At 37.0% G+C, this 26,105-nt stretch overlaps 5 protein-coding genes across 7 annotated transcripts; 2 read left to right on the top strand and 3 right to left on the bottom strand.

Annotated features, from left to right (window-relative positions):
- Positions 1–1,037: 1,037 nt before the first annotated feature.
- On the bottom strand, positions 1,038–5,607 carry LOC133863788 (peptidyl-prolyl cis-trans isomerase CYP65). The gene is made up of 11 exons (XM_062299882.1): positions 5,350–5,607; positions 5,200–5,262; positions 5,013–5,116; positions 4,095–4,186; positions 3,906–3,995; positions 3,727–3,802; positions 3,258–3,628; positions 2,767–3,023; positions 2,378–2,666; positions 1,776–1,889; positions 1,038–1,679 (listed from the first exon to the last, which is right to left on the bottom strand). The coding sequence occupies exons 1-11, from the start codon at positions 5,475–5,477 to the stop codon at positions 1,467–1,469; spliced, it is 1,797 nt and encodes a 598-aa protein (XP_062155866.1). The 5' UTR covers positions 5,478–5,607; the 3' UTR covers positions 1,038–1,466.
- Positions 5,608–5,611: 4 nt separating this feature from the next.
- On the top strand, positions 5,612–8,314 carry LOC133863789 (uncharacterized). Its single transcript, XM_062299883.1, has 5 exons — positions 5,612–6,010; positions 6,776–6,923; positions 7,568–7,638; positions 7,725–7,928; positions 8,031–8,314. Exons 1-5 carry the CDS (start codon positions 5,750–5,752, stop codon positions 8,085–8,087), a joined length of 741 nt encoding a protein of 246 aa, XP_062155867.1. The 5' UTR covers positions 5,612–5,749; the 3' UTR covers positions 8,088–8,314.
- A 2,559-nt stretch (positions 8,315–10,873) lies between these two features.
- Positions 10,874–15,128, bottom strand: LOC133864083 (adenylyl-sulfate kinase, chloroplastic). Of its 3 annotated transcripts, none has more exons than XM_062300287.1 (7): positions 14,773–15,128; positions 14,319–14,462; positions 12,733–12,882; positions 12,532–12,650; positions 12,305–12,389; positions 11,846–11,892; positions 10,874–11,337 (listed from the first exon to the last, which is right to left on the bottom strand). In XM_062300287.1, exons 1-7 carry the CDS (start codon positions 14,945–14,947, stop codon positions 11,239–11,241), a joined length of 819 nt encoding a protein of 272 aa, XP_062156271.1. In that variant the 5' UTR covers positions 14,948–15,128; the 3' UTR covers positions 10,874–11,238. The 3 variants fall into 3 exon arrangements, with proteins under 3 accessions (XP_062156271.1, XP_062156273.1, XP_062156272.1); XM_062300289.1 differs by having other exon boundaries at positions 14,319–14,457; positions 14,773–14,912; XM_062300288.1 differs by lacking the exon at positions 11,846–11,892.
- A 5,173-nt stretch (positions 15,129–20,301) lies between these two features.
- LOC133864388 (BTB/POZ domain-containing protein At3g49900) lies at positions 20,302–23,199 on the bottom strand. The gene is made up of 4 exons (XM_062300715.1): positions 22,984–23,199; positions 22,800–22,869; positions 21,637–22,161; positions 20,302–21,175 (listed from the first exon to the last, which is right to left on the bottom strand). Exons 1-4 carry the CDS (start codon positions 23,118–23,120, stop codon positions 20,471–20,473), a joined length of 1,437 nt encoding a protein of 478 aa, XP_062156699.1. The 5' UTR covers positions 23,121–23,199; the 3' UTR covers positions 20,302–20,470.
- Positions 23,200–24,314: 1,115 nt separating this feature from the next.
- LOC133864476 (large ribosomal subunit protein uL24z-like) lies at positions 24,315–24,978 on the top strand. Its single transcript, XM_062300820.1, has one exon. It carries the CDS (start codon positions 24,367–24,369, stop codon positions 24,805–24,807), a length of 441 nt encoding a protein of 146 aa, XP_062156804.1. The 5' UTR covers positions 24,315–24,366; the 3' UTR covers positions 24,808–24,978.
- Positions 24,979–26,105: the final 1,127 nt, after the last annotated feature.

Consider the following 26,105-nt stretch of genomic DNA (forward strand, 5'->3'; position numbering starts at 1 on the left):
TATGCTATATGTCCATTTTACCCCTGTCAAGCACAAGGCTCTATCTAGACGTCTGATATCTTCTCTGACTTGATTTGACTGGTCTCATAAATACTGAGAGCTGCTAGTGACCAAGGCTCAAGATCCGGGGACTAGTCCGGAGTCCGGGATCCAACTTGAGGGGCTAATCTAGCCCCACTCTAAACAGGAGATAAATATTTCCCTAACAGATTTCTTATCAGGATGTCAAACTTGTTGCATTTACAAAACAACCTAAATCTCTAGGAAAAATAAATAACCATTATTGACGAAGAAAAACGTTGTAGTAACGTTTATCATCCATGTTTTTAAGTTTAGGGCTTGTTTGGATATGTTTCCAATTTTGTTCTTGAAAAACTATTTTTGAGAGAAAAAAAGAAAAAGAAAAAAGAATTTAAAAAATAGAAAAATACATATAAATAAAGACTGGTGAAGCGAAACCTGTTTTTAAGTTCTGAAAACATCTAAAATATTTTTTCAATTTCAGGCCATTTTTCATGAATTGGTTCCAAAAATCGATTTCCACAAATCCTAATCTCCAAGTTTTCCGTGGATGAAACCCAATTTTTTTCAAGTTTTAAAACCCAAAAACTGCTTTTTAAAACGAAATACAAATAAGAGTAAAAATGTAGCTTGAGGTTTCTCTTCGTCCGTAAGGACAGTCACCAAGCTAGGCTTCAACCACAGCAATTTTTGGGCACGGCCCATAAGAGTAAAATTATAGTCAAGCTCATAACTCAGGTGTAGCACAGAATTCGAACAATCCCACAAAAAAGAGGCTGCGAGACCCGTCTGCTTCATGTAGGTCTCCCTCTTTGTGGAACTACCCCGAATTGTATGTAATTCAAGTACCCATATCCTTATTCTTCGAACTTTTTTGCAAGTTTAAAAGATATAAACTCAAGGCTTTGGCTTGTGTCATGTACCAAAACACATAAGACACAAGCTGAAAGTGTCACACGTCCCTAATTGTTGATGTGGCAGTCCCACCTTACATCTTGTGCACACAGAACGCAAGCTAAACTCAAAACCATCAAATTATAGTGGATTCTAATAATGAGATTATGATGATTCACCATCACACTATAAACACCAACATGTAAAGGCAGCGTTCTTGCCCATAACAAAAAAGAAAAATGTAAAGGCAGCGTTCTACTGGTGAGACTGATAACAGTGATTGCAAGCTCTCACAGGAGAAAAAGAGGACCACAATTTTTGGAACAAAATCTGCGCTTTGTTCTAATGAAAAATATAAACAATTTCGGATCAAAAGCAACTCAATGTTACATACTACTATACTAGCCTGAAAAAATTCAAATGCAGCCTACTGTTGTTCCCTTTCTGTCGGTCTTCTTTCACTTTTCCTACCCTTAAAAGAACTGTCATAAAGCTGGCCTACACAACTCCATAGCATTTCCTTTTTACATAGGGTACAATGGTGAAAATTCTTACCAACTAGAAAAATCTTTGAATTCTTTTGTTGAGACTCCTAATTTCCTTTTCTTTGCTACATCAGTCGCTGTTACTGTTAGACTAGTGTCAACAGCAGCAGATTTACCTTGTGAATTTCTTGCTTTCAAGTACCTTCCAACACCACCACTGGCAGTTCCAGAATCTGTTCTTCCCGTAACTGGATGGCTATACCATGACCCAATTTTATCCTGAACAAAAGGAAAAACACCAACATGATTATTGGAAGATTAAAAATAAAAGCCCAAAAAAGCCAGTACTCTGATATCAAAGAACTCGAAACTAACATTATCTTCATCCTCAGCATTCTTCTCATCTTTGGCCTTCTCTTTCTCTTCTTCTTCGTCGGGTTCTGTGTAAGGATTGACGAATACTGTTATACTAGTTATCTTAATCTCCTCCTGCACAAGTGATAGAAAGAGAACATGAAAAATGAGGCAATTTGCAGTAGTAGCTAAATAAATCTCCTGATCTAGATAGGTAAATGTTTCAGAGAGCATTATGATTAAAGTAAATGTACTCTCTAATCCAAAACAAATTTTGCTATTGATTTGTAAGATGAAAAGCATTAAATATTTTTCCATACACGCCTTAAGGTAAGATGAAACTAGTTTTGGACCTGAACTTTCCTGATCTTCTATCTTTTTAGAATTAACGGTACAACCAGAATACGACATCATTGCTTTCTATACACAGCTTCCAAACTCAAGACCAATTGACAATTACAAGAACAGCACAGCAGAGTGCTCAGCACAGAACACAAATCAATCAGTATTTTGAATCATCTCCACACATAACAGTATCAATCCACACCACGCTAAGCATAAAAAAATGCTTAAAAAATGTAATATATCAGTAGTATACCGAAGAGTCGAAGACAGTAACTCACCAGAGGTCGGTCATCATCATCAACTGGAACCTTTTCCATTACTGCCAGGGTAGTCAAGCCACCAACAACTCCACCAAAAACCGTGTGTTTGAAGTTTAAATGATTTGCAGACTTGTAAAGGATGAAAAACTGAGAACCATTTGTGTGGGGACCACTGTTTGCCATACTAACAACACCCCTTCCAGTGTGAAGCAACTTGGAATTCGGTTCATCATTGAAAGGCTTTCCCCATATAGATTCACCTCCTTTCCCCGTACCAGTAGGATCACCACCTTGAATCATAAAATTCCTAAAATAAATTGGATAAGACTACTTCAAATAAGTGATACTAATAAACTAAGCAAGAAATTGAATACGTTGAATTAATTTTAGTAGAGTTGTCACTATACCGGATGTTTCTATGGAAAGCTACTCCATTATAATAGCCACGTTCACAGAGAGTGATGAAGTTCTCACATGCCCTGGGAGCAATATCACAGTGCAGCTCAATGTTCAAATCACCATGTGTTGTGTGCAGCTGTACATATCCTTTCTTCTTTGGATTTTTCTCAACTTTGATATATTCAAATTCATTTTCAGTGACAGGATCAAAAGAGGTAGAAGTGAAGGACCGTGAAGCAGCACCAGTAGTAAAACGACTCTTTACCTGAAGCAAAAACTCATGTTAAAACTGAACAGAGCACCTGGAAAATAAAACACATGGGCAAAAAAGTCTAACAAACTAACAATACCAAATGGAGTTGGAAACAACTAATATACAGCCATAATTAGTAATGCAATAGCCCTAGTTCCCTAATATATAATTTCAAATTGATCATTGGAATGGTGCTTCTAAATTTTATTGTTTTGTATAAACGAAGTCTTAACATAGGAAACTAACCATCTTTGCATTCACAGGTGCCCTCTCACCAGCCATGTGCATAGCTATCCTAGCAGCAGTTTTATCACTTGTTGCAGCTTTTGCAGCAGCAGCACTTCTTCCATGTACTGAAGCAGACGCAGCATCTACGATACTGTAAGTTTGAGATTTAACCTCTCCATTCGAATTTGATTCAGAATCTTCTTTAATGCGTGACCTTGCAGCTAAAATTGCAGCAAGTGCAGCAGCCCTTTCTTTTTGTGCCTTGCTGCCACCTCCCCCAAGCAGTGCTGTTTGCTTTCCTTTTTCAGTTCCAAGCTCCTCCAGCATCTGCTTGATATCCCCAGTGACATTTATATTATAAGTTGGATCTGAACTCATTTTATTTAGTTCTGGGAAAAGGAAACATACAAGTCAAAATCATAAAATGATTAAAGTACACACACACCACACACCCACCATGGTGACCCTACAAGGAGGCTAAACTGACCTTCATCATCAATTTTCAAACTGTTTTTAACATGATCAAAATCCAGGAGAACCTTGATGTCTAAAGCGTTAGGATTCTGTAAAGCATAACGACAAAGATAAGAACATCTATGAATGCTAGCAAAAACCACTAACAAGCTTTCAACAAACAAACTGGATATATCTCAAAGCAATTACTACCTGAATTGTTATAAGATCTGCTTTAGTAAATGGTTCATCAGTGAGGAGCTCCTTCCAGTTCTTGGTCTTAATGTTCAATTCTTTAATTGCCTATGTAACAAAAGCAAAGAAATGAAGAATATAAACATAAAAACCACAGATAACTAGGAGGAAAGTATAGTGTCACAGTTGACCAACAGAAAAACAAACCTCATAACAGAACACATTTCCTGTAGTCTTCACAGCAACTATGTGTGTAAATTCAGTAAAAACTTTGTTTAACACAGGGCACTGATACTCTCCTGCAAAAATTGTGAAAATGTTTTGAATTAGTTTTCGAATTAGCTAGGATAAGAAATTAAAGAAGAGGTGTGAAAAAACAATAGCAATAACTAGAAGCTTAAAATAGCGATCATAACATTTTGATTTGGTATCTAAGAGCTCACATAGATAGTGCCATTAGCAATCTGTATTAAATGGATTAGTGAAGCAAAAGTATGCTCTACTTCTCAAAGACATGTACTTATCTTATTTTCAGGACTCAATAATTGATAGCAAGCTAATGAATGAGTACGAACGACTGCTTGTAAAGCCAGTTGACAACAAGATTACTAATTTCAAACAACAATTTAATTGTTTGTTGATTTCCTACACTGCACATGGCTGTTCACAGTAGAAATAAAGAAAATCCATAATACCACTAAATTATACTCTTTTTCCATAATTTTGGATGGTAGCAGCTTGAACCAAAATGCCTGAAATCCCATCATCCACATGTATCCGCACTTCTTTCTATTACATTATGCACATGTATCTGCAGTCCCCACCTTATAGAAGGACCAACTCATCCTCCACTTTAGCTGAGATGGTTCAGATAAGCCACTAAAACAAGCAACAAAAGCTTCTCAATAGTGCCACAAGACGGCAACTGTAGTCAACATCCTAGACCCAATTGACTCGCTTCTCAAAACCACTTCTGTGGTAACATAAATAACATACAAAATCCGAACACACCTAGAGTAAACACGCATTAACAACTAAATTTTAAATTTTTTTTGGCACCTCTTGAAAGGCTTCAATTCTGTATAAACAACAAATGAACAAATATGCACAAACAGAGATACAAACCATCGGAGTTCTTGTGGAAGGTTAGTGGGATGAGATCCTCCTGCTTAAGCGGAGCTCCGGTTACCGGGTTCTTCCCATATTTCCTAATGTACGGGATTATATGCCTGCAAACCCAATTTTTCAAAATCAAACCCAACACCACTTGAGTTTCTCAAATTTCGAAACAAACCCCAATTGATATACGTACAGAACATCGAAGACGCTGCCATCGGCGGTGCACACCGCGTCCTCGAAGGGCGTAAATGTAAGCCTGCACAATCAGAGATTGAACAAAGAATGAATTTTCAGGAAGAGGTTGAATCAGAGAGAGAGAGAGAGATATAGAGTGAGTAAGTACGCGCAACAATAGAAGGGGAGGCGTTTGAAGGGGGTACGGGTCTCTTTGGATTTGGCGCCGCCCCATTCGGTGGCCCACTCTGTCTTCGTTATGAACATCCTGTCTTTGCTGTGCTGCTTCTTCCCCATCTCTGCAACTCAACGAAACACTCGAGCTCAGGTTCTGCGTTCGTGTGTGTGTGTGAGAGAGGGAGGGTCGGAGGAAGAGAGAAGGGGATTTCGCTTTTCGGCGTACGAGTTCTGATTTTGCCTTCGCCGACTGCGTCACCGTTGGGACAATCCGGCCCACAATAAGGCCCGATATGATATCTGGGCCTAAAGCCCATTTATTTATTTTTTGCCCTAAGGTTTAGAGTCCGGGGACGAAGTTTTGGGCAGAGCCACAGAGGAAGTGGGAGAGAATGGGAGGTCGGAGCAGTGAGTGTAGCAGTGGAGATGAAGACGGAGATGCGGAGTGGAAAGCGGCAATCAGTTCCATCGCCACCTCCTCCTCCTCCTACGCTTGTGTTTCTTCCTTCATCAATGGTTTTTCGGCTGCCTCCAACCATTCGACGACCCCTCAGATTACCCACAATGATGATGATGGTAATGATAGTGGTGGTGATGGTGGCGGAGGCCTTTACAAACAAAAACCCCAACAGCTCAAGCACTATCAACTCAAGGTAAGTGGGTTCAGAGCTAAAAGATTTGGGCTTGTTCCCTCTTTTTTCATTACATCAATGTTATGTGGTAGATGAAGTTTTTGGGGTGAGAATTTGGTGCCCAAGAGAGAAAAAAAGAACCCACTATTAGTATAAGATTGAAAGAGTCAGTTTTTACTCGGAAAGTGGAGTGGACTAGGCTTATGTTTCTAATGAGGGTGGCTCTTATCTGATTTACCCATAAATTAATAGGACTTGTTTTTCCAATACGGATGTATTGTAGTCAGTTCTTGGGAGTATAATTGTACTCTGCGAAATTTATAAAAGGTATTACACACGGGTTGAGTGAACTTGTGTTTGTTAATTTGAAAGATTAAATAGAATGTAGTTAGCATAGTGAAGGTAAATCTGCACTTGTTGATGGTGTTTTGGATGAACCGACTGCAGAGGCTTGAATACAAATGGACTATGTAATGGGAACACTCTTCAGAAATTGGATTTGGATATGGCTGGATGCCAATGTGCTTCTTTGTGGAACCAATCGAAACTTTGGATGAACATCCGAAACTTATAAGGTGTTCTTAGTTTAAACATTTGTGATTTTAACGTCAGAATGGGTGGTTTAGTTGTGTAACATTAAAGGAAAGTAGCCATCAATGTGGAATAATGGCATGTATTTGCCTCTCTATTGCCCTGTCTTTCTTTATAATAATTTTTTTGCTGTCCTAAATCTTGATTAATTACTGTCTTACCAGTTTGTGCATTAAATACTGAATTTCTTTACAGGCACAAAAGCTTTTGGATGATATGCTAGAAAAGACACTAGTGATGGTGACAGATCCCATTGATGTCCATGATAATGATCCCAAGATTAATGAAGGTGGCATTCACTTGTTTAAAAATGCTCCCCCTGGAATAGTGTTTGATTATATAGGTAAGTCAATCTCATCATATAGTTTGGCTGCTTTTACATGTGATTAAAAGAACATTTGCACTTGAACTTTAGACGATGCTTGATGATTGTCCCTATAGACTCCAATCTCCATCTAGGTCTACTCACACCACATTCAGCACCATTCACCCGATTGTTTTCTTATTGATACATGTAAGGGAAGTGTGACTGTCAGTCATATCACTTGCTTCTTGATATCTTCCATTTCAAGTTGTTATATTCGTTACAATGCAGGGGTCGTTATCTCCCTTTTTTTTTTTTTTTTTTTTTAATTATTATTAATTATAAAAAAAGACACTGCATACTGCATTCTCGATGTAGTTTTATTTATCAGCGAAAAAGTAGCATGCTTGGATTACAAAGCTGCTTTAAAAAACCAACATTTGCTGCCCCATATGCATTATGCAATACGAATCCTTTAATATAACAGAGTTTTAGAGATCACCCACACATTGTTAAATATCCTGCTTAGTTCTGCCAGACTGATTTCATAATTTTGACATGTCACTGAAGGAGTTTGAATAAGCAGATATTTGATCTTTCTCTGTTGTTGACCTTGTGATGCATTTAAGTGTGTCACATGCCAAATTCTATGTAACAACTGAAGATTATATGTATGCTCCCAGATGAACTTCAACCACCAAGAAAGAGACCAAGAATCCTTCCTGGAAAAGAGATCGACCAGAAATCAAAGAAGGTTTGTTCAGTTTTCTATCAATTCTTCATTGCTCATTAGTGGCTCATTATCTAATATTCAGTATTATTCTGCTCCATACTTAACAGTTTAAAAGACAAATCCAATCTGTCGCTGTTGATGCGGAAGATATAATGGCTTCTGCAAGAGATGCATGCCAAAAATCATTGGCTAGACTGGAAGCAAAAGATGCAGCGGCAAAAGCAGCAGCTAAAAGAGAGGAAGAAAGAGTTGCAGAACTGAAGAGGATTAGGGGAGAGAGATGGCTACCTTCCATTGCTAGAGAAATGAAGGTAAATTTTCAGGGTTGAAATAAGTTTCTTCAAGAGACTGTTCTGTGCATGTGGTTGTCCTTGTGAGCGCTAACCCAGTAATTCTTTTCAACTTTTTGGCAGAGAAACATCCATGATTTACGGCATTCGTTGCCATTGTTGAAACGCTCTATCAAGTAGAAATTCCACGCAACTGGTATGGCTTAATATTCAAAAGCTTTGACATGCTGTTATTTAAGTTATTCTGCGCCCTTTGGTTGGAGCGCTTTGCTTCACCCCGAAAGCTGATGGACTAAACAATGTATTCAAGCCAAGTTGTAATTACCATTTTTCCAAGCTAAATACATGCAGACATGCTTCCGGATATCTTTGAAAAAATGGGATTGCCAGATTTCCGATTCCGTAAATATGTAAGTATCAATATTAAGGTAATAATCACATTACCAAAATTACAAGAACAAGATACATGTGTTGAAAATTTACATTCAATCTTCGAAGTACTTGTGCTTACGAGTCACGGCTACAATTTCTGAGACCTGAGCTGCAGAAGAAACATAACATAAAATAAAAGCTAAACCAAGGCATGGGGTGAAAAAAAAAAAAAAAAAAAGCCTCTTAATTTGCTTATACATGCTATATGCCTTGAGATCCGATTTTTTAAGAAGAAATGCTAGAAATGCACCCCTCATCCCTCCTTTATCTCCCCATTTTCCTTAAAAAAATTGATTTTAAGGAAAAAGTTGTCAATGATGTCACATCAGAGACAACTTTTTCCTTAAAACCAATTTTTTTATTATAAAAGAAGGATGAGGGAGGATGAGGGTGCATGTGTAGCAAATCTCAAATCTCAAATATTTTCATATTTTTATGAATGTTTTTGTGTTTAGGTTGTTTGTTTAATGTTTTTCGTATTTCTCGGGTTTTTGAGACACTATCGAGAACCTTACTCGGTTAACCGAGATTGCTGGACGGTGTTTTTTCTCCAACTCGAAAACACCCAAGACTCTAATTTCCACCATTTTCTCACCAAAACAAAGCAATTACTATCCAAATACCTCCTAAACAACTCCTTTACTCCAACAAAATCAATTCATGCAACAAAATCACCTTTATGCTTTACATTTTTTTTTTAGGTGGCTTTTAAAATTACTATTGAATTAAAATTCAATGAAGATTTATCTTAAATTCAATAGTGGTTTTAAAAATCACATAAAGAAGTGAAAATAAGTATGAAGAAGTGAGAGTGTGTAGCATTACTCCTAAAGTTATGGTTTTAATACTTTATTGGCGTAAGAGATAAGACGTGATATTGGCATATCCGGGTTGGCGTGATATTGGCTTATCGGGGTTGGGATGAATTTGGCTTAGGTATTGTAATTTTTTTTAATGGTTCAGATTTAATTTTAATCTTTTCTCATAAAATAAAAAATAAAAAAATTACGTCAAGACGGTTGAAAAAATATATATATTATACACGTATAATTGTATTTTCCAAATCCGTAACTCTCCGCCCTCTTTTAGGTCTCTGTATTTACCCAGGAAAAAAGAAAAAGAAAAAAGACACGAACAGACATTCTCACATGTGCTTCACTGACACGTGAGTACTTTAAGGTCAGGATCGTCCGAATAAGAAAATAAAGATGACATTAATCCATTGAAGCAACTTTCCTAGCCTTTTCACCTGAAGCAACTTACCGCTCCCTTCCAGCTAAATGCTGATTCGCTGAATAGATAACGGTGACAATCTACAAGGAAAGATAAAAAGTGGGAAGCAACGGGGAAGCAACGGTCTCTTTATCTTCATTCTTCAAGTTGCAAACCCCATCCTTGTGATACTTTCTTTTAATAAAGCAAAAGAGAAGGGTCCCCATTCCCCACCCACCCCCCACCCCCACCTCCCCCTTCTCTTTCGCCTGCATTAATGCATTCACCGCCGAAAGAGATAGCTAGCTTCTGAGTAACGGACAACTTCTGATTCAAATCTTCTGGGCTACTGGCTCCTTTATTGGCTGTGTGGCAGTGTGGTCCTTTTCGGAGCAATGGCACATGTGGTAGCAATGGTGGTGGATGGGGTGGGGCTGTTTGTTACAACCCTTTGGGGTCTGCAGGAGCGGCGCTTCTCTACCACTTTTGAGGCTGTCAGGTCTGCTGCGGTGTCCATGACCATGGCGCTCATTTTCTGCTTTTTGTCCGTTGATAGACATCAACGTGGAAGAACGGGCCTTGCATTCATGGCCTTCATTTGATTTTCACTCTACAGATGCCTTAAATAATCTGGGTTTTTCCCAATTTTTTTCTAGCAATTGTTTCTGGGCAATCTGGAGCATATGCAATTGAAAAATGAAATATGGTATGTACTATGTAATGCGCCTTCATTTGATTAATTTTCAGTTTAATTCTTTGCCATTCTGCAAGGTGCGAGCAACATCCGGGAGAAGAACTATTAGATAAGGAAGAGATTGGACTTTATATATTCAATGGGGTATATGTTGTCGCATAGTAAATATCTTCCACGTTATTTAAAATTTCCCATACATCATTAAATGCAACAAAACAGAATCTAAACCAAAACGGAGAGGATCAATCCTATTGACACGACATTTTGTAGAGTAATGATTCATGTATAACTCTTACACAACTCTTGGATTTGTTTTTGGTTAACATGTAGAGGGTCACTCCTATTGAACATTTTTTTATGATTAACCATTGGATTTGTTTTTCTACATGTGAGCCATAAATATTCAATAATTAATCTTAAAAATAAGTTTTTAGAGTTGTGTTAAAAACATTACTCCATTTTGTATACTATTAATTACAATAAAATAAAATGAATACGGCTTAACCAACCTCTCCCCACGTCTTTTCTTTCCTTTTTTTTATTTTCTCTTTTAGCCAAACCTTACTTCTCTCATTTGGGAACATCTCAAACCATAGCAGCCACCGAGTTAAATGTCTCTGATAGACAATTAACACAACGGTACAACCGAATTGCATTACTGAAGGCATCAAGCTATTCCATAATAGATATCATGTCACGGTTGTCACCAAATGATACAATATTTACAGCAGGTCCTTTTCCTGTGGTTCCATCTAATTTATTGATATCTAAATTATGAAGCCATGCATGCATAGTGCTGTGCACAAAGTGACTTCCAGAACGTGAGTAGTGACGATAATTAATCGATCGATTAATTAACCTAGGAGTGGAACCTTATAAAAGAACAGACAGGCAACGAGCTGTTTCCTGATCAGAGGAAAGGAGCATATAATTATTTTTTTACTGTTAAAAAGAAGCATCAACAACCAGGAAATAAGTGACGTTTCCCACATATCAGGCCTGAAGGTAGCCTTTCTCCTCCAAGTAAGATATCACAGTTTCAGCCATAGCACATGGGGGGACACATTCCCCTGCCTTCTGTCGTAATACTATCTGCAAAAATAACATTCAGAGATAAATCCCATTTTATTTAGCCAAAAAAAAAAAGGGGCATGAAGTGAAAAGTCAGATGAGTACAAAACAAAGGCTGATTAAATATGTCCAATTATATCCTAATGCTCGGCACCTTCTGATGGAAATTCTAACAAGTCTAATTAAATGGGCACCTAGCCATGTTTAGAGACTTCCCACCTTGACACATTTTCATCTGATCATTCAGCTGATCAGAAGAAACCCGTTGTCACTCCAAAATGTTGGCTAACCAGGTTATAAATTCTTTTTGGCCAACTGATAATGTTCCTGGCCTAGAGAAAAAGGAAAAAGAAAAGATAGAACGGTCCCCAACCCCATAACTCCTAAGAGTAAAAAATTGCTCAACTTTTTTTTTCATGTATTGAATTCTCATGTTTCTCTAAGTAAAAACAAATGTCAAGGGCATGTACATATTTGTGCACATTCAATTCTATCAGCATGCATGATCTTCCTTTATAACCCTACGCACCTCACAACTTACTGGTGGTTCATATGGATCATCAATTCCTGTAAAACCTGCAGAATGCAAAATAAATATTTCACACCCTATTTTAAACAGAGAAGTGATAAGACCACATCATATTTCAGATGGCTGGATACCAGCCCAGGCTAGAAAAATGGTAAGAGACTAAGTAAGACTATATGATCTGCATTACCAGAATATAGATGACGAAAAAAAGTGATATGAAAAGGTGATGGACATGCATTTCACACCATTAATTTTAAAAAATGTGGACTTTTTCTTTTTGGTACAGAGAAACATTCTTCCAGACTAAAGTTAGTGACAGCAACATTATGAGATTGGATAGCAGATAAGTTATCAAGGGTCATCCTAGAATTTCCAAGAGGGAGAACTTCATTTTGATACCATGAGGTCCATGTCTCATCAGTATACTGAGAAATTCTTATATAAAATCCAACACAATACCTTTGATCTTTCCAGATCGTGCAAGCTTGTACAGTCCCTTTGGGTCCCTTGTCTCACACACTTCCAGTGGCACATCCAGGAACACCTATAAAATGTAATCATTGTCAGTTCATCACGGGCGACCAAGAACCATCTGCTGGTTCAAAACTCCTTCACTTCATCCTGGTGGTGATAACAGCTCAAACCTATGCCTCATAAGTCAAACTGCCTCAATGAGAACTGCATACCTCAATGAAATCTCCTTCTGGCAATAATGCACGGCAGGCATCTCTATCTTTCCTGTAGGGAGATATCAAACTGGCAATGCAAATGATGCCAGCATCTGCAAATAGCTTTGCTACCTCACCTAAAATCATGAAAATTATGGAGTTTGAAATCATTATAAAAGATATTGGATGAACTAGGGAACAAACTTAATAAACACCCACCAATTCTTCGTATGTTTTCTGCACGATCTTCTGCTTTAAAACCAAGATCACTGTTAAGACCATGCCGAACATTGTCACCATCAAGAATGTAGGTCAGCTTTCCTCTTGAGTGCAAGCCTCGACTCAAAGCACATGCCAAAGTGCTTTTTCCTTAAATTAGACTCCAATATATGAGAGAGAGAGAGAGAGAGAGAGAGAGAGAGAGAGAATGTGACAATATGGATTGCAAGTGACTAAGAGAGTAATATCAATAGATGTAAACTATGCTAGAATTAGGGCTGACAATTTTTTACACGACGCACAAATTCGACATGGATCCAACACGAAATTAACAGGTTAAGGTTGAGGGACCTAACCCATTTAATTAAATGAGTTAAATTAGAATTGACCTATAAAGTGTTTAATTAAAGAGAAGTGTTACATATACTCTCATTCTCACACTTTCAAGTACACACTCTCTGGCGTAGCAGTCAAAATCACCATTAGATTTTAGATTGATAACTTTTGACTGTCACGTCAGAGAGTGTGCAATTGGAAGTGTGAGTGTATGTGGCATTTCTCTTAATTAAATTGATCGGGTTAAGGTTGACCTATATAATCTTCTACCCATGCCTCGACACGACCTTAACCTAACACTCAACATAAGGGTTGACAATTTTTGACACGACCCCACGAACTCGACGTGAACCCAACATGAAATTAGCAGATTAGGGTTAAGATGTCTGACCCTTTAATTAAATAGGTTGAGTTAGAGTTAACCTATATAGTCTTCTACAAATGCTTCGACACGACTCAAATCCGACACGTGAGCATGAATTGCAACCTTAACTGGAATTCATATAAGATTAAGAAAATTCCAAGTCCCACAGATGTTAGACACTATCACCTCAAATTTTAATTGGTTACCATAAAAATTGCTTCAGAGTGATGAATCTGATTGCACTCAAACATGATTACTGAGTCAGCATGCATCAGACTGATGAATGTGATCACACTCAAACATGATTACTGAGTCAGCAAAGGTCTTCAAAATACTTAATTACTCAAACTTTCCAGATACCACCTAATAGAGACTGTTACAATATTTTTCAATTTTTAATTATGACCTCATCACAATGGGTGCCAATAAAAAGAGCTGCTCACCAGCAACTCCACCTATGAAGCTTGTGATTCAGGTGAAAGGGTCCATCATCCATGCTTTTGCAACACTATGCTCTGTTTGACACAAGGCTCTACCCCATGTTGAAGTAGAATTAACATAATTCCTTAAGAAACTTAACAAATCAATACTTAAAAAGAAAAGGTTCACAAAAATAAAGTAGGCTTCAGCAAAATTCTCCTTAGTGCTAATTTTGCATATGTATATCAGCATGATATTGCTCTCTGCAAGCATATATAACTTTAAAACTACAGAGCCCATAAAAGTAATATCAAGAAAAACACTTTATTGCGTGCATATGCATTACACAGTACATGTCTCCACTTGAATCTAAGACCTTAAAATACATCATCCATCACCAGCAGTTGCCAGCACAAACACCACTCAACGATTCATAAAAGCAAAAGGGGAATCTGATTGCACAAACCTGAACCACTAAGACCTGTCATCCATATCACACATCCTTTTTGCACAAGCAACTCTTGCCTATCACATTTCTCCACTGAACATTTGTGCCACACAATGTTCGTCGCCTTCCCCACGGTTTTTGCCATCTGGCGCAGATTCTTACCTAGTTAGATAATTGCTTCAAATTAGAACTCTAAATTGATCTTAAAAAATTGCCTGATTAATCATGAACCTTAGAAGTCAAACATTTCACTTAAGATATTAATATAACAGAAACGACCTCGTTTGGGTGTCCATGCTCTTCAACCAGGAGCCTAACTACCAGTCCAAAAGGATAGTTAAAAAAAAAAAAAAAAAAAAAAAAAAAATTTACTTCCAGTTAATTTTAAATATTTTTTTTTAACAAGCTCGGTTAGTTTGAACAACTTCAACTTCCATTTGAGCCCAAAGAAACATGAAATTGAAGAGCGTACCGGAAATGGCAGCGCCGCAATCGTTCGTCATTGCTTTGATCGGCTTGAGAAAGCTCGATCTGAAATCCACGCCGTGGAGGCCAATTCTTGTCGCATTAGTCTTCACGATCCTCGCAAACCCTGACTTCGATAACGGCGACGGAGAAAACGGTCCGGCTGCTTGTATCGTGGCCATTTCTCAAGCGTTGGATGAATAACGAACCCGGCGTCAAGATTACGGGCGGAGTAACATGGTTTTACGTTGAGCATAAAATTTGGAGCAGATGGAGTTGGGTTGTGCGAGAGGGCGAGAGACGGAGGGAGTCAGGAGATAGTGGAGAGCCTCGCTGTCATTTGGTGGCACGGTTACGGACATGTCGAACGAGGACGTAGTGTATTTATAGGCAATGAGTAAGGCTATATAACGACGTATGTCGTATGAGGAGGTGGTTTTTGAATCCTCTAAAAATTATGGGATTTGGTTCTTGTACAACACCAATACAACAATCTCTCACATGAGGGTGGGCCTCAGTATGTGAGACCCACCCTCATGTGGCGTAGTAACATGGTCTCACATACTGGGGCCCACCCTCATGTGAGGGATTGTTGTACAGTTGTTATATTGGTATTGTAAATCTAACATTTTCCAAAAATTATTGTAGTTTTTAAAATTACTGATCGATACGAAACGAACACGAGTCTTCTTATAAGTAATATTAGAAAAAAAAAACTCTTACCCCTTAAAAAATGGCATAACTTTTAAAAATTATTATTAGTCTAAAATTGAATAATAATTCATTTTAAATCTAATAATAATTTTAAAAATCGATGAATGATTGGTGCATAACTCATTCCATATAACTCTCACCCAACTCCTCTCACATCATGTGGAACTCATGCACGTGGATACAGTGGGTCTCACATGTGTGTTTCACACAATGTAAAAAAGGGTTGTGTAAAGGTTGTGAGAAAGTTGTAAGAAAACAATTTTTCTAAGCGATATTGAGGGTATGGCTAGTCCCACAATGATCGTAATTATATTTTATATTGCAACAAAATTTGAGAGACGTGTGTTTTTTTTTTTTTATAAGAAAAATGCTATCAATATTTTCAAGTGCTTATTCTCTAAGATGAATATAACTAAAATTTCTCATTTAACTTGATAAAAAAAAAAAAAAAAAATTCAATGGAGCCATGGCCCCCTTTAGTTGTAATGCGATTACGTTTCTGTTCTATAATATAGTAGCAAAAATTATCATTAAATTTTAGATGAAGTAATCTGCGTGTGATATATAATGTTAATTTTTACTGTCAAATTAGAAATCAAGCTTTTAGAAGTACAAGTGCCATTTCTCTTTAGCTTTTACTGTTGTATTTGGTACGGAATAAAACACAGGGTGAAGTCAAGTTGAAGGAAGTGCTCTATGCTCTCGTGGGGAGTAGATCTTGTTCTCTCCGAAGGGGTTATTGGTTGTTTTTCTTTTCTTTTCTTTATTTTATTTCATTTTTCTCAAGCTTTTCTATTAACTCTATGATTTAATATTGAAATATGTTTGATGTCATTCTTCTACACATCTCTTGTCCATCTTTTTTTATTTATTTCGTTAAATCGATCATTAAATATGTGAAACTCATATGTAGGTTGCACGAATTCAATGATTGATTTACACATTTTTTGTACAAATATGGACAAGAAAGATATGTGTAAGAGAATGAAAACAAGCATTTCTTTTTCATATTTTTAAGTGTTTGTAGTAATTCTAAAACTTTTGTACTATTTTTTGGATTATTCTATAAATTTTAAGATTTATTTTAGTTTTTTTGAGAGCCTTCTAATAGGAAAGGGATCTCTTGTTATTGGGGATCTATCATCTTACCCTTGTTTAGGGCTATAAATGAATAGAGTTGCGAATAGGCTCGATCTCGGCTTGAATTAGATCTGCTCAACTTGTATAGGCTTATATGACTTTATTTTTAGTATGTTTAACTTTGTAATGAGAACATATTAAATATTTAAAATGATAAAAAGAGATTTTCTTCATAATATAATAGATAAAACTTTAATTATTGTATTTATGAGTTTGGATGTGTATTTGTGTGTATATGAGTGGGTTTTTGTATATATACATGTGATGAGTGTATATACATACTATAAGATAAAAATATAAACTCGAGATTAGATTTTTTAAGATTTGAGTTCATTTCTATAATTACTCAAATAATAAATTGTAAGCATATTAATAACTAATTAATAATTAGTATGAATTTACAAAATAAATAAATAAACAATCATGACATTTATTTTATATATTTACTTTATATATAGAATGAATAAGTTAATTGAATAGCTTGTGAATAAGTTCAAGCTTGTTTGAAAAACAAATAAAAAGAGTTTGAACAAATTATCTAATTTGATGATAAACTCGAGCTCAACACGTGTTAAAATAAAAAAAATATAAATAATAAAAATCAAATCAAATGAACCAAACTTGAATATTAAGGGTGCGTTTGGGATTGCGATTTCGTAGAGAAAAAGTGCGATTTTAAATCAAATCTCAGAAAATGAACCGTTTGGGAACTGCATTTTTAAAAAATTGCGATTTGAAAACGCAAAAAAGTGCTTATTCAAATCGCAGACAATGTGGTGCTTTTTTGAAAACACAGTATTTTAAAAGACTAACCTGCGATTTTAAAGGCCAAACTGTGATTTTGCCAAACTTTTAACTGCGTTTTTAAAAATCACTTTTTTTAAATCGCACATTTTAAAATCGCTATTTTTAAATCGCACTTTTTAAAATTGCAAACCCAAACAGATCCTAAATACTCGACTTGATTATAACCATATCCTTGTGCGCTCCCTTATTTTTGAGTTGAGGCATGTGAGAGAAGCTCCTCTACCTAAGCAGGGCCACTTGTGGGCCCTCTACACGGGTAAGGGCTCCTATGTTCAGACAAAAGAGTCCCTCTGATAATTCCATGTTCTTATCGCTGCCCTTCCTTTTAGGTAGGAAATAATAAGGGATCTAAACCTAGCTCCTCCAATAACTAAAGGATTTCGGTCTAGATTACGATATGTAGTGTATATAAATGCTTTTATCAAATCTTATTTCATAGTTGAATCAGTGAGTCTATTATTAAGTTATTTTAATAAGAGGCACTACGTACAAGAACATCAACCACGGGGTGAAGCTACATATATGGTTCGGCCACTCAAGCCACCATGTCTTTTTAAAAATATTTTTAAAATACACACATATATATAACCATTTAAAAATAAAATTTTTATCCCCCCAATTTTATTTATTTATTTTTAGTTTTATCCTCAAACCTAAATTGCTACTTTCAGTACTCTTTCATTAGCGACGATCAAAATGTAGTGAAGACATCACAATTGCCCCATTGATAAAGCTTATTAGCGACAACTTTAACCTCTAACCGTTAACCGCAACTGCATTAGGCGGTTATCAAATTTACGTAATCGCAGTTGCTTTTCTTTTTTCTTTTTTTGTCATTCTTTCTTACGATGCTTGATGATCATTTAAGATCAAAGAGAAATTCCATTATTCTATTTACTTTCCGCATTCTTGAAGCATTTGGATTATCTTCGATTCAAATGAGCCGGAAAGAAGCCAATTAGTTGAACTGAAGGATCAAATTTGTCCAAAATAAAATATGAAATGACAGAATTAGAGAGGATCCTTGTCCTTTCTTAATATGGTGTCCAATGGAGAACGACATGCAGCTTGGCGACGACGCTCGCGAGAGAGAGAGAGAGAGAGACTCCTAAAAAAGCCAAATTTATAGACTTCCGGTGTACTGTATACAACAAGAAGCTTTAAACGAGATTCGACAAGCTTAATTTGCGTAATATATAGATAGGTCTTGCTCAGCTAACGGTATTGAATTAGTCCGGATCAACTGTGATCTGCAAAGACGATGGAATTTGCATGCAACGATATTGATAGATATGACTGATCTCAATATTCTATCTGTTCATGATTTCTTAGCTTGGCTACACGAGATTGAGAGATTCTTTGCAGACATGGAGATTCTTAAGGAAAAGAAGATGAATCTTCATATCCAAGTCTATTCCTACTTTGATTCTTAGTAGAGAGTTTTGAAGAAGTGGTTTGACTTTTATTGTATAGCTAGCTACTAGCTAGGTTGCTAGCTGTTTGTACGTAGTTTGTTAGCCGGTTTTTGTTGTATAGCTGAGATAAATGTTTCTCGCTCTTGGAATGATCGAGATGATTGTGAAAGTTCACTAAACTTTATTCACTTTCAAAAGACGTAGAAAGAAGGAGATACAATATATAACTTATAAAGTGTTCAGGTAAAGAAAATCTTAACAATGTAGGATATTTTAACATATATGCTCATTCACGTAAGGCAACTGATAACCAAATATGTAGACAATAACGGGAGGGAAATGTTCATTATTGTAAAAAATTTGTGGCCCTGACACCATATGAAAGTCCAATAAACCTTATTCACTTTCAAAAGACGCATTGAAAAAGAAGAAAACACCATAACTTATACCTTATGACTTTATTATAGGCAAACTCCAAAGCAAGCAAAGCGCGCGTCACTATCAAACGTGAATTCACAAGCAACTCTTGCTTTCTCTCTTAACAAAGATAAAATCAATAGGATTAGAGTGTTCGTTCGATAATTAGCATAATAAATTATAGGGTTAACTATATTTATCTCCTCTAATTATTATTGATTTTGTAATATCCCCCCCATGCCATTTATTATTATAGTTACAACTTACAATGTCCATTTTCGCGACTTAAATTATTTATCCGGCCTGTGAAGAGTATTGTTTTGAGTAGAAAAAAAGAAACATGGCAACGTCAACTGTAAATTGAGAAAAAAGATTGGAAAAATAAAAATTTGAAAAATCAATATCATTAGACACGTGCTTCAACAACCCCAATTGCTTGGACTTTTTGGTAGTAAACTGCTATGATTTATTTTTGTCTGAATTGGTGGGTACCTTGTCACATCAATCCGCATGTTTGTCGACAAATTATTTCCTTATTAATTTGGAACTTCAAACAATTAAGATCAGGCCAGACTTTCGGTTGCAAATTACATGGATTAATTGGGGACCTGGGGACCGGGGACTGGTGTAGAGGAATTCCTATTGAAAACCTTTTAGGCTGGCCGGCCGATGTCTCTGTCATAAGAAAGGAACAAAATAAAGTACAATAATTCAGTATCCATTTGTAAGTACCAATTAATTATTATTATTAACATTTTATAGCTAATTATTTTTAGGACTTTCTAGCTAAAAAAAAAAAGGTTAAAAAATTAATAAATAATTCTACACGTAAACATTCACAAAATATTTAAAAAATTATTTTATTATTTTATGTCACATCACAATTAAAAGACAACAAAAAAAAAAAAAAAAAAAAACTCATAAAAAAGCATTAGCAAACGAGTTATATCTTAGGGTAATTTTGCCTAATTAGTAAATTCAAACAACCGAGTTATAGTATATAATTTATGACTGAGACATCAGACATGCCTTAGGGCCTCCTCTCATCATATATGTACATTAATATTATTAAGGCAGATTCTCAAACTTTAATTCTAAAAGAATAAGAACAATAAAATTAGTTTTTGCCTACACGTATCAAATTATATAAACATCCACAAAGAGAAGAAGAAGAAGAAGAAATGTTACAGAGCCATCCATGGCCGATGGCTTCTATGTGAAAGTAACCTCCGCATATTCATCTTCGTCCACCCTGCTTGACTTACTACTCTCAAACCTGTTCTTGGATGCCCGAAACGCAGTCTTTAAGCCATCCATCAACCTTCGTCTCATATTCTTTCTTGTTCTTGGAGTCTCCAAGGACGACGAAGACCCTTCTCCTACTCTTTCTCCTCTCACGCAAAACCGCAAGCTCACCGAGGAAGCCGATCGTCTCTCACCTCTTTCTATCTTATTCTGTGAGCCGTAATGGAAGCTCGCAGACCGAGCGGACTCCATTATGCTAATTCTCTGCGTCTCAGACTCGTTCAAGAGCTTCTTCATGACGCTCAGCTCTTTCTCCAGGCTCACGATGCGGGAGCTGGTGGCGTCCATTGCGGCCTTGAGATGAGCAGCCTGGCGAGCCGCCGTTTCACGCTGAAGGATCGCGCCTAGGGTAATTGTGGGGCTGTCCTCGACTTTATTGCTGCTGAGGATGATCCGTTGCGGCTGCCTGCACCGAGGTTGGCTGCTGTCAGTGGCGGACAAAATAGAGCGCCGGGTGTTGAGCTGCTCCACAAACATGGCTTGGACCATGAATCTCAGTGGCATTGTAGGGTTTTGCACTGCCTCTAAGAGGAGTGGAGGCGAGAGCTTGTTACAGTCAATGGAATTGCATATATGGGTCTTCTGCTCCTCTGTAAGCTTCCCACTACATCCCTGCCCATAAAATAAAAAATCACGAGACGGTCTAAGATAAGGAAAATGCGAGATTTACATGCTCCTGGCCTACAAGGTAGATTTGATTTTTAATAAATTAGAAAAATCAATACAAAGCGTTCACATTGTAAATTTTTATATAATATATTTTTATCATTTCGAGTCGCAGAAAAAAAAAATTGCAAACCAATAATAAATTTGAGAAACATTGCAAAAATTAAAAGAGTAGTAGACATTAAAAAAAGGAGGTAATTAGATGCGGTAAATGTAATTTTCCGTAAAATTTATTAATAAAGATAGTGTCCATTTCTAATTTGGAAATAAGATTCTCTAGAATTTATATCATTCGACAACGTAGATTTTCACAAATTCAAACACTATTTTTTTGTGGCATATAATATTTCATAGAATAATAATAATTAATAGGAGAGAGTAGAGTAATACATGCCTCGATGCCTGACCTTGAAATAAAGATTAACGGTCCTATAAAGAACGTCATGGCTCGTTAATCGGCGGTGCATGGACTCGGCGACTATTATGAAATCCTCGGGGGTCATCGGTATACCGTCATCAAAACAAGCGACATTGCCGCGGCCTTTACCGTTATCCTCCACCGAACTCAATGCCTCAACACACCGGCTCACGAGATACGCCGTCGTTTCGGCCTCGGGAAGCAGAGAAAGGCACGAGCGGAACACTATCGACGCGTACTCTCGGTTAACGGCAATAATCCGATGGAAGTAGGTCTCCGTTATCTGCAGCAGGTTCTCCTCGCCTTCGCCGTCAGACCCCGTCATTCCCAGCAACTCAGCTGCCGTTCTGAGAGCCGCGACGTTGAACGGCGTTATGACGATGTTGGTCCCGTAGCAGAAGTCCGCTACGAGAGCGAACGTTTCGGCCGTTATTTTTAACGGTGGAGATAGTGTAAACTCCGAGATTCCCGCTATTTCCCGTTTTAGGTAGGCGCTTCTTGATGTCAGAGCATCCTAAGAAGTTAAGAACAACATAAGACATGTCATAAGTAACCCCTGTTTTCTCATTAATTACTTTACCTGCTATATGGCTTTAAGTTTTTTTTTTTTTTTGGTAACTAAAAGAATTATATAAATAAGGAAAAATTTCACTGGAAAAATTTCACTGGAAAAATTTCACTGGACTAGGGAAAAATAAGCAACCAAATCATTTTTATTGTTCACTTTTACAAATAAGAAAATTGACCAAAAAAATTTGATGAGGTTGTCTTATTAAGCTATTTGAATTTTACAAAAATTTAAGGGAGACTGCGAAACACACTTGTTTCAGATAACCTAAGATATTAGGATCCAGATCTACTTTGTCGGAACATCTAAGATATTAGGATCCAGATCTACTTTGTCGGAACATGTAAATCTCACATTTCCCTTCTCTTATAGACAGTCTAAATTTTTTACAAAAATTAAATCGGCCTAATAATCGAGATTTCTGACATCAAATTCTTTTCTAAAATACTCTTATAATTTTTTTAAAAATTAAAATTTTACCTCTTCAAATTCTTTGTTTTTAGTTGGAAATGTAATTAAGTGAGCAACTTCACAAGAAAATAGAGTGGATCAAGCAACGCAGACATGGCGATGAATCGACAAACCTTGTGCAGATGAAAACACCTTCCATGAACGCGTATCAAGATGTCTGCCTTCTTCCCCCATGCTAGCGACCTGATTAACATAACTTATCATTGAAATATCACAGAGAGTTTTTCTGGAACAGTGAAACTGATATAAAGACTAGAAGAAAAAGAAAGAAAAAAAAAAAGAAGATTAATTATTTACCATGCCTGTACTTTGGTATGGAGAGGTGTGGGAGGAGAAGAGATGGAAGGGGAGAGAGAAGGGGAGGTGGAGGAGGATTCGTATTCTTTTTCTTCATGTATGGTCTCCACCACTCCCAGATGCTTCCAAGCCCTCATTGCCTTCTTAGCTTCTCTTCTTCCCTGAGACGCCACACACTATTAATATTCCAGACTACTATAAATGTTATGCTGTTGTTGTTACCATTAGGGCTTTTGCCTTTTGGGAAGGTGAGGAATTCCTTGCTGGGTGATGAATTGGTGGAGGCATTAATGGCATGCATGTGATGCCTCATAAATGCTAGCCTTAACTCCTAGCATTACTCTTTTCGAATTTCTCTTGGTAAACGCTTCTTTTTTTAGAAAATAAACTGACAACTTTTAGCTCAAAATTTTTATTATTTTTTATTTTTTTTATCATAAAGAACAAGAATTTTATATAAAACTGATGAAAATATACTTAATTCTCATCGATAATATGCTATCTTTTTAATAGGATGACATTTTTCAAACCTTTCGATGACACAAATGGCCTGAATTTCATAATTATAATTAAAATATCCGTCCTCATTTTATAGGAAAACTTTGGTTTATATTATGGGAAAATGATAGTCGGGGGCAAACCAATAAATCCTTTTTATTAAAAAAATAATATTTTTAATCAAAAGCAAGTTACTTTTGATTATAAAAACTCACTTTTAATGAAAATGGGGCAGGGGCCGATTGGTTTTGCCTTGCCTATCATTCCTCTATATTATGTTCCTGAACACACAAGACACAAACTAGAGTGCCACAAGTCTCTAATTACTAATGTGACATTCTCAATTTGTGCGCATTGTGTTCCGTGCATATGGAACACAAAATGCAAGCTATATATAACTCTATGAAAAAACTAGCCTCGGCAACTTAGAACCGAGCAAGCCAGCCATGTGATAATAAAGTTGATCAATGTGGTTCTTCAAATTAAAGTAGGTAAGAAAGAAAGAAAATAGAAACCACGTTGAACAATAATCATTTTTATTTGCTTTCTTGCAGAAATTAAACAGAAAAGTATTTTCAACGTCAACTGCAGCTAATTGTTGCCATCAATATTCTGGTTATTGCGAGAGGAAATATTAAAATCTCAAGTCCAATTGAAGGTGTGGGCCAATGGCAAGTGACCCAAAATCGGCCCAATAGTCATATGGGCCGGCCTATAAAGCAAAATCCTAAACTCAAACAAGCTAAGATATGGGCCAGAACGATGAGTCCGGACCGAACAATGCCCACACAGCCCAACATAGAAACCCTAAATTAACAGAAACCCTAGCATCCTTTCACTCTCTCATTTTGCCTTGCCGTTTCCTCAGAAACAGAGAGAGCGAAGATGAAGTACAACAAGAGAGTGACGAGCTCCAGGCGGAAGAACAGGAAGGCGCACTTCACAGCGCCGTCAAGCGTTCGGCGGGTGCTGATGAGCGCGCCACTCTCGGGCGATCTGCGCAGCAAGTACAACGTGCGGTCGATGCCGGTGCGCAAGGACGATGAGGTCCAGGTGGTGCGTGGAACCTACAAGGGCCGCGAGGGCAAGGTGGTCCAGGTGTACCGCCGCAAGTGGGTCATCCACATCGAGCGGATCACCCGTGAGAAGGTCAATGGATCCACCGTCAACGTCGGCATCAACCCGTCCAAGGTTCTCATCACCAAACTCCGCCTCGACAAGGACCGCAAGTCCCTGCTTGACCGCAAGGCCAAGGGCCGCGCCGCCGCCGACAAGGACAAAGGCTCCAAGTTCACCGCTGAAGATATCATGCAGACCGTCGATTAAGTTGGTGAACCGCTTTCAGTTTGCTACCAAAGTTGTCTTTTTTTATTATAGTGTTATTTTTGTCAATCTTGGTACTTAAAGGACGAGTATTTTTGAATGTTTTCGAATGGAATATGTTGGATTGAATATTTTAGGGTTCCTATGAGATCTGGATTTTGTGGTTTTAATCCATTCGATGTTTCTGAGTTTTTCTGGTAATAATTTCTCTTTGGGTTGGGTTAAGATTTGTGTGGTTTTGTGTTTCTTAATGTTAATTGCTGCATGGGTTTGATTATGATGTTTGGATTTCGGGATAATTTTTTTGTGTTTTTTTTATTTGGTGTTGGAATTTCGTTGGGTTTATCATTTGATGCTGACTACCGAGTATCATTTGGCTGTACGGTTTGTTTGGTGCAGTTGGCGTTTGGAAGATGATATGGTTTCATGTCATGTGTTATATGCTTGTTTGTGGGTCTTATATAACATGTATTGTGATTTAGTTTCTTTATTTTCTAGGATGCAAGTGTTAGCGTTGATCTTTTGGATTCTCTACCAAGGATGTGCCAATATTGCTTCTGCTTTCTAGCCGTCTTGTGCTGGTGGTGAAAACTCTGATACTAGTTTAGTTAGTTTGCTAGTTATTGAATAACAGTTTGGTTTTTTGGGTTCTTTTTTGTTTCTTAAAGGTCTGAATTTGGTGTAATGTTTGGTTGTTATCGACTCATCCTCTTTCACAGCTGAGAATAACTTGGTTCCATCTTTTTTTGTTAAGTTTTACATTTATAGTAGAGTACATGTTTTCATCTTAATGAATGGCCGGATGTGGAGTTTTGCATTCTGATTGATTGCTGGAAGCCTGAAAATAACAATTGAAGTGTGCAAAGAACTAATGGAAATAAGTTTGTAACTGTATTGACTAGGCCTGTCTGTTTTATTAATGCAGTGTTCTGTTCTTTTGAAAAGATCTACTGGATATATACTTAGTATTATAGCATCCTGTCCTTTGAGGTAGATTAGAAGGAAAAGATGATAGTTTGTGGATAATATCTTTTTTACTTTGGAGTTGCATTTGGTACTTTCATCCGGTTTTTAGTTTCATTTGGTATGATCAGCCAACCTCTATTCCTTTGATCTTAGTAGCCACATTAGCACTTTGATGGACAATGACATTGGTAATTTTATCTTATTAAACATGTTTTGGTCGGAGAGTATAAGATGTAGAGGTAAATTTCTCTTGGTCTTCTAAAGTGCTGTTTTTTCTAGCGAAGTTTATTGATATGTAAGTTTTAGTTAGATAAATGAAGGGACTTTACTCAACA

The sequence above is a fragment of the Alnus glutinosa genome, chromosome 3, assembly GCF_958979055.1.
Source record: "Alnus glutinosa chromosome 3, dhAlnGlut1.1, whole genome shotgun sequence".
Classification (NCBI taxonomy): Eukaryota; Viridiplantae; Streptophyta; class Magnoliopsida; order Fagales; family Betulaceae; genus Alnus; species Alnus glutinosa.

Excerpts from the sequence above, each read along its gene's own strand:
- LOC133863788 (XM_062299882.1), bottom strand. The coding sequence starts at position 5,477 with ATGGGGAAGAAGCAGCACAGCAAAGACAGGATGTTCATAACGAAGACA. Across the intron at positions 3,996-4,094 it reads GAAATGTGTTCTGTTATGAG|GCAATTAAAGAATTGAACAT; the intron begins GTTTGTTTTTCT and ends TTTGTTACATAG. Across the intron at positions 2,667-2,766 it reads GCTTTCCATAGAAACATCCG|GAATTTTATGATTCAAGGTG; the intron begins GTATAGTGACAA and ends AATTTATTTTAG.
- LOC133863789 (XM_062299883.1), top strand. The coding sequence starts at position 5,750 with ATGGGAGGTCGGAGCAGTGAGTGTAGCAGTGGAGATGAAGACGGAGAT. Across the intron at positions 6,011-6,775 it reads TCAAGCACTATCAACTCAAG|GCACAAAAGCTTTTGGATGA; the intron begins GTAAGTGGGTTC and ends ATTTCTTTACAG. Across the intron at positions 6,924-7,567 it reads AATAGTGTTTGATTATATAG|ATGAACTTCAACCACCAAGA; the intron begins GTAAGTCAATCT and ends GTATGCTCCCAG.
- LOC133864083 (XM_062300287.1), bottom strand. The coding sequence starts at position 14,947 with ATGGCCACGATACAAGCAGCCGGACCGTTTTCTCCGTCGCCGTTATCG. Across the intron at positions 12,883-14,318 it reads GACAGGTCTTAGTGGTTCAG|GAAAAAGCACTTTGGCATGT; the intron begins GTTTGTGCAATC and ends GTCTAATTTAAG. Across the intron at positions 11,893-12,304 it reads ACGATCTGGAAAGATCAAAG|GTTTTACAGGAATTGATGAT; the intron begins GTATTGTGTTGG and ends TGCATTCTGCAG.
- LOC133864388 (XM_062300715.1), bottom strand. The coding sequence starts at position 23,120 with ATGAGGGCTTGGAAGCATCTGGGAGTGGTGGAGACCATACATGAAGAA. Across the intron at positions 22,870-22,983 it reads CATACCAAAGTACAGGCATG|GTCGCTAGCATGGGGGAAGA; the intron begins GTAAATAATTAA and ends TATGTTAATCAG. Across the intron at positions 21,176-21,636 it reads CCGTTAATCTTTATTTCAAG|GGATGTAGTGGGAAGCTTAC; the intron begins GTCAGGCATCGA and ends TTTTATGGGCAG.
- LOC133864476 (XM_062300820.1), top strand. The coding sequence starts at position 24,367 with ATGAAGTACAACAAGAGAGTGACGAGCTCCAGGCGGAAGAACAGGAAG.